General features: G+C 47.8%; 1 protein-coding gene across 1 annotated transcript in view; it reads right to left on the minus strand.

Annotated features, from left to right (window-relative positions):
• ADCY3 (adenylate cyclase 3) overlaps window positions 1-3,608 on the minus strand; it is a 335,432-nt gene extending 331,824 nt beyond the window's left edge. The window contains exon 1 of the mRNA XM_085613086.1: window positions 1,144-3,608. Within this exon, the coding sequence (XP_085469212.1) occupies window positions 1,144-1,818 (675 nt within the window). The 5' untranslated portion in view covers window positions 1,819-3,608. The remainder of the gene's footprint in view (window positions 1-1,143) is intronic.
• Between the last annotated feature and the right edge of the window lie 5,170 nt (window positions 3,609-8,778).

Consider the following 8,778-nt stretch of genomic DNA (forward strand, 5'->3'; position numbering starts at 1 on the left):
CGGGAGTTCAATACGGACTGAAATTTGGAAGAGTATTAGTTATGTTTAGATTTTTTGTTACTGTCTATTACAGCTGCTCAGTCTGTTTAGAAGCACATCTAATGTTGACATGTAGAGGAAGACACTGTAAAGTGATAAAGCGAGCTACAGCCGATGGCAAAATGTTATCACATAGGGGATTCAAGGTGGAAACTCAAGTTTCCACATCCGCGTTGCACACGCAGATAATTGACCAGATTGCGATCCTAGATTCCAGGTTCTTTAAATCATAAAGTTTAGGAGACCTTATTGGGTTACCAATGGATCAAACGTCTTCGAGTCGCTCAATGTTTGGTGAAGTGCACTCATCTTCGCAGGCAGGATGGTGCACTGAAGACGCCTTTTGCACAGCAAATGTTCAACACAGACGGATATGTTTCTCACTAATCTAAGTTCTTTGATATCTATATCTGATTGCTAGTGTGGTGTCCAGTGTAGGTTCAGAAAGGCTGCGTCCATAACACATTTTTAGACTATCCACACAAGATAAATTTGCATGGGATGTGTCAGTGGTGATGCTGAAAATCTGGTACGGTTGTAGAACTCCATGATCTCTGATCGACAAATCATCAAACACCTTAGAAATGTGATATCATTGTTATCTCAACCTATTTATCAAGCAAATGCCCTACCATGTGAGAAGTGTGTAAATGACTGATAATGCCCCACCAATGTCCTGACACTGTATACCCACTGATGATTATCATGCTGTACATCATTCGGCACGCTGGGCGCACTACATAAAACTGCACATAGAACGGGCCCAAGACCATTGATGACTCTCTCAGTCTAGTACCGATTTGCCACTAGATCACACAATCCTTAGCTGCACCAACTGGCACCAGTATTGGCAGCCTCAATAGTACTGCCAACCATCAGCCAACACTCCCATATTCATGAGCAGGTATAAAGTACTGTGACAGCAGTATCGAGAAGCTGTCCTTATTGGGGAGAATCCTGCAGCAAGAGTTTAGTCCAACATTTTAATCAGTATTACATCCACACGCGGGCCTAGAGGAGATTCACTTCTCAGGATAGGCTGTGGAAAGAAGAAGGTCAAGCAACTCATACAAAACCAACATGTGATATAAGAGTGATTCCTACCTGTAGTAGTAAGGTTTGTCCGTTGAGGGAGTCCTGCTGCTGTTGTGCGATGGTGACTCCCAACACCAAGGTGTGGATCCCACACGAGACCGTTGTGATCAGCACGATGGGCGTCAGGCGCAAGGGCAGCGTGATGAAGAAGGAGAAGACGAAGAAAGCCTGCCAGCCCACTGTGTCGCTGGCTTCGTGAAAGTTGGCAAAGTTCAACCCTAGGTAGGAGAAGATCTGGGCCGCTATCAGAATCCAGAGGATGTAGGGCACGAACTTGCGGGAGATGCGGTCAGGCAGGAGTCCATACTTGCATAGGATGAAGAGAAGGACGTGGGCCAGCAGCCCTATGCACGCCACCAGGGTGGAGGCCAGCTTGTCACTGGTGTAGACCACCGCGCACATGATGATGACATAGCAGTCAAACAACGCGGCGAAGACCACCAGCACCAGGAGCGTCTCATGGCGCTGTCGCCGGAAATACGTCTGGTAAAGGTTCTCCAAGGACTCGGGGGCAAAAGTTAGTCTCATGAAACGGGGCAAGCAGAGGCAGCACCCCGAGTTCCTGACCGTCACCTCATGGTTCCGGCCTACCCCATGATCCGGGCCAGAGGGGAGGCTGACCGAGTACTCCGCTGAGTACTCTGCAGAGTATTCAGGCTCTGAGAAGGCTCTATTCCTAGGCATTGTGCTGGAAAATCAGTTCTCTGTTGCCCTGGGAAGAAAACAGGGCGCCGGCAGACACCGCTGCTCAGATCTATGGAGCCGGCATACACCGCTGCTCAGATCTATGGAGCCGGCATACACCGCTGCTCAGATCTACAGATGGACGTAGGCCGATCTTATCCACAAAAACCCAGCCTACACGTAGGACATCTCTGCCATCTACTCATCCCTCACTTACAGCCCTACTACGTCATGCTTGCCTCACCAACTGTTATTTAATCGCAGACTGGGTATGAAAGAGAAATAAAAAAGCAGGTTTCAAAATCCCATAGCCAGCATACTTCCTTAATGTTTCTTACATACATACCCTCTTTAAAGCTGGCATCTCCATGGCTGCGTATTGTACCCCCTTTGCCACACACTCCCCCAAACCTCTACAGAATAAAAACTATATTTTTACCTAAAAGGCTCTATTCCTGATTTTTCCATTTTTAATGAACATCCATGCAAAAATATCCCTTTTGTTACTAAACACCAGGTTACTTATTTGTATTTAAATGCTGTCTGGAGTAAAGGAATTGTGGGGCCTCCTTATGTCTGTTGTCAGTCGAGGCAAGCGAGGAGAGGCACTCCACCCGCACTCCTAGGTTCAGGCCTAAAATGATGTAGGCCCCTGCTGGTACAAAAAGCACGCACGGCCTATGTCCCTTGATGTAAAATAAAAAAAATTAAAGAAAGGAGAAATATCACCCGAGCTCTACATCGCGCAGTTCCATCCTCTCGGTGTCCGACCCAGCGTTACAGGTGTCTGGGGCATGTTATGATTGGTCCAAGGCACTCCCAGGTGGTTCTGCAATCTACGTAGGCACCACAACGGCGACGACGGGGGTCTTAGTAGCGAAACGTTTTATTTTGGGCGCTGCTGCGTAGCCCCGTGGCCTCCACAGGCCTCTTCCTTCCCAGTCCTCGTGCTCTGCGCACCCATCGTCTCGGGTGAATGGGCTGCGTGCACCCACTACGGACTCCAGAAAATAAAAAATTAAAACCAGCGCACCCCTCCTTATAGGATGGATTGTCCTACTGCGAGAAGGCCCGTCCAGTAGTGCTTCAGCGGGGGCAGTTTAGAGGGGCGCAGCCGTCAACCTTCCCCGCGCACTGCCCCATTCAGCAGCCAGGCTCCTCCAGATGTCAGCCTGCCTCCCCGGATGGCAGCATCCCTTGGGTCACCCCCTCTTATAGCAACCTCTTGCAGATGTCAGCCTCCTCCAGCCGATAACGCCCCCAGCTGTCAGACTCCCAAAGCAAGCTTTAAGCGCCCTCGAGTTGTCAGACCCCCACCCGCCAGCCACCCAACGAAACAATAATGATCCTCGGGCTGTCACCCCTCCAGCCCCCGGCAGCAGCCTCCTCCAGCAGTCAGCCTCCTTTAGCTGCTAGCGTCTCCCTCCAAGCAGCCTCCTCCAGATGTCAGCCTCTTCCAGCATCCGCAGCCTGTCAGCCTCCCAGCTGCGAGCCTCCTCCGACGGACACTATGCTGTCTCTCGCTATTAGCCTCCACCAGCTGTCAGCCTCCACCAGCCTCCGGTCCAGCAGTCGTCAGAACATCCCGGCTTCGATTTGCTATCTTTCCACCTAGTAAATAAAGACCGACAAACTCAGTCCCTCCAATGGGGGAAACTGCAGGTTCTCGCTGGACTCCAAGTCTCATGTGTCCCCCCGGTGCATTATATCAGAGCACGGGATCTCCCCGCGAACCCCCGCTATGGCTCGGCGCGGCCCTCCCAGTCCATCCGGCTGCTTGCTGCTGCTATGACTGCGCGCCTCCCCCGGCTCTCCAGCGCCCAGAGCCCGGTGCCTGCTGCCTGCCGGCTGCTGATGAAACGAGCGTGATGCTCCCCCCTCCTCCTCCCCTCTTCCTGCGGTCCTGGTGGGCGGGAGGCCCTGCACACCGGCGCGGGCGGGACCAAGGGGAGGCGTGGGAAAATGGGGGGTGGGAGGGGGCCGGGCTGGGAGCAGGTGTGCCGGCGAGGGGGCTTCTTGCGCGCCGCAGCTTCTCGCTGGGAATTCCCAGCTCGGGGCTGCAGGAGGGTGCAGGTGGAGAGACTCGGTTGTTGTGGCGAGGGGGGCACAAAGGAGACTCGGCTTTTCGCTCGCAGACGTGGATTAATGAAACAATAACAGAAAAGCAGTGTCGTAATTTCCGGGGTGCCAAGCAGTTGTGTGGAGGTGGAGCCCTGATTGTTTTTTTGGGTGGCTAGGGGGCGGGGGGTGGAGGCTGCTTTCAATTATCCAACCGGTGTGGTTGGCAGATGTAGCCCCCAAATAATAAACCCGAGCCACTATTGGGTGTCAAACTGCAGGGCACAAGTCCTTAGAAAAGAAGTGGGGAACTAAACATGTTAGGCAGTAATCAAGTGACATCATGGCGTATGACATAACAAACAGTGCGTGACATTGCACGTGGCATCACAGGAAGTGATATCACAACCCATGACCTCACAAGACGTGACATCACAAGAAGTGATATCAGATCTTTAGACCTCACACATATATTTATCAGGTATATCATGAGTACCTTTGAGGGCATTACAGTATTTCACAACTTAGATTTTGCATCAAGGTTGTGCCAAAAAAGTGACGCAACCCGACACAAAATCTGGGCCTCAATGTATATACATTTAGGGCCTCATTTACGAGAGGCCTACGCCGCCGGAGCATCATTTTTTATGATGCTCCGGTGGCGCAGGCCTCTCAATCATATCTATGCGGGGACGCAAAGCCACCCTGCGTGGCTTTGAAATGGCCTCATATATGGAGTAAGGCAAGGCAGTGCACAGCCATGTGTTGCCTTGCTCTGCGCCAAGGAGCCGTTTCATGGGTGCTGCTCTGGCTGCTCCACGCAACAACCAGGGATTTTGATGCTGCCCCAGATTTACAAAATCATGTAAACCTAGGGGCAGCACCTAAACCTTATGCCTCCCCAGAGCAGGTGTAACGAGGAGAAATGCTTTCAGTTCTCCTCGGTTTTTCCTCATTTCAAGTGTGCTGCATTCTGCAGCACCCACGACTAGGAAAACTCCTCTTGTGATTGTTTTTGTGCCGGAAAGCCCCCCTTCCTGCACAAACACAACCATGCCAACACCACAGACGCCCTTGCACCGCGGTGCATGGGGGCCTGTGTTTACGCTCAGCTGCAAACTGTGCGCTGGCTGAAAGGACAGGAATGCCCTGTACGCTGTTAATATCATGCGTTCCTGCCCTTTCGAATTGGCGTAGGGCAGCGCAGCAAAAAGACTTGCAGCCCTGCCCTACGCCAAGTCTTTGCAAATGAGGCCCTAATGTTTTAAAACCCAGCCACAAAGAAATTGGCAACACGGAGAAACGTGGCAGGAAATCTGTTCAGCTTAATTGGTTGCAAAGTCTGAATTTTAAAATATTTTTTGGGGCAAAGGCGGCTGCTGTAGAGAATCGAGATCTTTGAGTAACAACTACATCTCAGGGAATAAGACTAATGGTCACATAACTCTGGAGGTTAACATAATTGCTGGAGAGATCTGTGTTTTGTCTAGTCCCAGTTTTGAATTAAAGTAGCGTAGAGGGTTAATATGTCTCCTGAAAAGCACATTATGTAACATGGAGATGACAGATTTTAATTTTATGTAAATATGTGAGTGGGCTACTGCTTTTAACATAGAGATCCTTCTGTTACTTTAGGTTCATAAATTGTAATCCTTCTAATATATCACAGCGAGCTATGAAGAACACGTCGTAGCCATCACTGCCTTATCTATCACATCCTACACATTTATTTAAACACATATGATTTAATGTCAATGTATAATGTGTACGTGTGATGTAAAACGCGCTGACACCCTGCAATAGGATGCATAGCATTATAGCAATATAAAAGAACCAAAACAAAATATTGGTATTTAAATTGGTTTGTAAATATTGGGACAGACCCACACAGCTGACATTCTTACAGTGTATTCATATCTCTTATATACAGCGACTGTACAAAGTCAAAAGCATGCCTCTCTTAAGTACCTGTGAATTGATAAGCTGTGTGCCTGTGTTTCCCCTCCGTTGCATCTAAGTGTGAGGCTCTTGATTGCGCCCCGCCAGGATACTCCAACAAAAGGGGGCCTGATGGCCCCTTAACTTCGGCATTTGTTATTAGACCAGTTGGAATCTGATAAGCCCCCTCCCCGCATGCACATTGCTGCTTGGAAGGAAAGCAGACAACGTGGCAGGCATTGCCGAATGTGTCCCGGTGTCTGATAATTACACCGGTACAAGTTTACCGTATTTCTATGGGGCCCAACCTGTTGGCAGGGTAGAGGGCGTTCACCCTGTGAAAAGATTGGGTTGACACCGTCTACCCGCGTGTACCCTCGACTTGTGCCCTGGTGGTCAAATGCACTGGGATATTCGCTGCCTGCGCATCCAAAACAGTGTAGTCAGTGATGAGTGCTTACACTGCAGTGTTGGGTTAACTATTCATTCAGCCTGCAGGAAGTCATGCCCACAACCACACATTCACACAGCACCTCTGGTCTAGAGAAGTCACGGGTACCCAAAGATTATTTCCAGATAGCCATCTGGGTACCCACTGCTGCAAGATAAATAATAAGCCTCAAAGGATAGTGCACCCAACCCTCCAACCCCCACTGGTCACTGAAGCTTATTTAGGGCCACCCTACGTCGCCCATTGTCTCGGAGCGAATCTCCTATTGCCGGGAATAAGTCAAGAAAGAATCATCGTTTGGGAAATTTTGGTAGCGCATTTCAGTGCATTCCATAGGGCCACCGGAGACGAAACTGACCCCGTGTTTTCCTTTAAAAATTGTGAGATTTGTTTATCCAGCCTTAGTCTGTCCTCTTCTGAATTTAGGAGCTCAGTGTTCATGCGCCAAGCTCCTCTCTCAGTGCTCATGGAGGAGAAATTGAAAGATACCACGGTGGCAGCGTGGTCATAGACTAAAATGGGTTCTATTGAGGAATCTAAAAAGTCCTGAGAGAGACCAGCTCTAAGCAGAATATAGTCGATCCTAGAAAAGGATTTATGGGGGGATGTTCAACATGGAGTCACATCCAGAAGGGTTCTGCAGGCGCCAGACGTCTAATAGTATATGTGACATGCACACATTGAACACAGCTTTATATGCTTTGGGGGTTCTGTATTGGAATGCCGATTGTCTGTCAAGAATTACATCAATGGGTCGATTTATGTCTCCTCCAGAACAATACATGCCGATTGGGGTAAGGAAGTGAGCTTGGAGTTAATAGTATGCCACTATGTGAGAGTTTGGCTATGGACCATCTGCCCTTGTCATCCTGCTCAAGTGCAATTATAGAGAGGCCAGATCATTTTGTAATGAGTGTGATCAGTCCATTCTTTTTGAGTTCGCATGTGAGCAGCCCAAGTCTGAGATCGGGCCAGTAGGAAGAGATAAGGCATGTTTGTGACCAGTTTTTGTTTCGTGGAGGGAAGTAATATCACCTGTGCAATAGTCTAAGATTTATGCTTTTAAGATTTATAGATACTACTTTAAAATGAGGTATCTTAGGAAGGAAAGGTGGATTGTGAAAGAAACTGGAGCACAGAAGCCCAGAGAAAAGGGCCATATGGTGAAGACATCAGGGCTTAATGGACTATACTCCATAGCACAATGAATAGGGAAAGGAGGTGAGGAAAAGATAGAAAAGAAGAAGACAGAAGAACTGAAATAAAAACCTTAAAAAGCACTCCAAATAAGGAGAGGAAAATTCCTAAGGGACGATGTGTGTGTCTAAGAGGCTGTAGAAGCATCCATGTGGCGGATAAAGCACGGGGCAACACAAGGTGCCAGCAACATAGTAAGCAAGAAAAGGCCTTAGGAATACAATAAAGCTGCCAGCCAATCTTGTAGGCAAGCGGGGGGAATCAAGATGAATAACCTGATAAATTGACAACAATACCAGGTATGGGAGATACAGTGTAAGTCTAAAACAGAGAACGGATTCGAATCACAGGCGTTGAATGGAAGCAAATCTGTATGAAACTATATGAATCATAAGAGATAACAAAAGACTGTCATTCAATCAGCCTATCCAAAAAGGACAAGCAACACAACCAGAGCCCAAATAAGAAAATGCAACCTACAATAAAAAAACAAATAAAAACCCAACACTTTACAACCAAGCAGGGAATGCAGATTTCAAAGTAAAACCAACATCCACCATCCAAATCTCAACTCTATGAGGATTAAAAATGAGGTAAGCAACCCATGTTATTTTTTGGGGCATTTGCACTACAACATTACAACTTAAAATTAAAATAGCAAACAGATGTAAAACAACTCAATAATGCAATGAAAGGTAATACAAAATAAGTGAGCTTTGGTAGGTGCCAGCTCAACACCATAAAGGATATGAAGCATGGCTCATGTAGGTTAGTACATCAGAGGTAATAATGATCAAATAAATGTGGAACCAACGTATCTATTACAACCTTGCAAGAGTCAGAAGAAACAGTGGCACCCTCCTCCTCCATATGAGTTTCAAAAGTATTATCCAAGCAAGCTACAAGATCCGAAGGTTCATCGAAGATTTGAGTCTACCTCTGCAGATGATTTTGAACCTTGAGGGACCAACAAATGAATGTGGGATCACTCTTTCTGCGAGTCTATTTCGTAAAGCCAGAAAACCTTTTCTCCGGTCACAGTATCTCTCGCAAAGTCTTCCGAAATTGAAATTTCATTCCCTGCCAAGTGATGCCCTTAGATTTTCTCACATGGGTCAGGATAGTTTCAGAATGTTGTTGACGTAGAGGCTTGAACTGTACCGCATGAGGACCTATAGACTTTTTACATTGGAAAATAGGGATTTGGTGGACACGCTCAATCTCGAATTCTATGTGAAAAGAAATTTGTAGGCTGTCCGGGATCCAGGACTCTAAGAACGTAATCATGGAAGCGGCTTTCTCTTCAGGGCCTTCAG

Source organism: Triturus cristatus, chromosome 6 (genome assembly GCF_964204655.1).
Source record: "Triturus cristatus chromosome 6, aTriCri1.1, whole genome shotgun sequence".
NCBI lineage: Eukaryota > Metazoa > Chordata > Amphibia > Caudata > Salamandridae > Triturus > Triturus cristatus.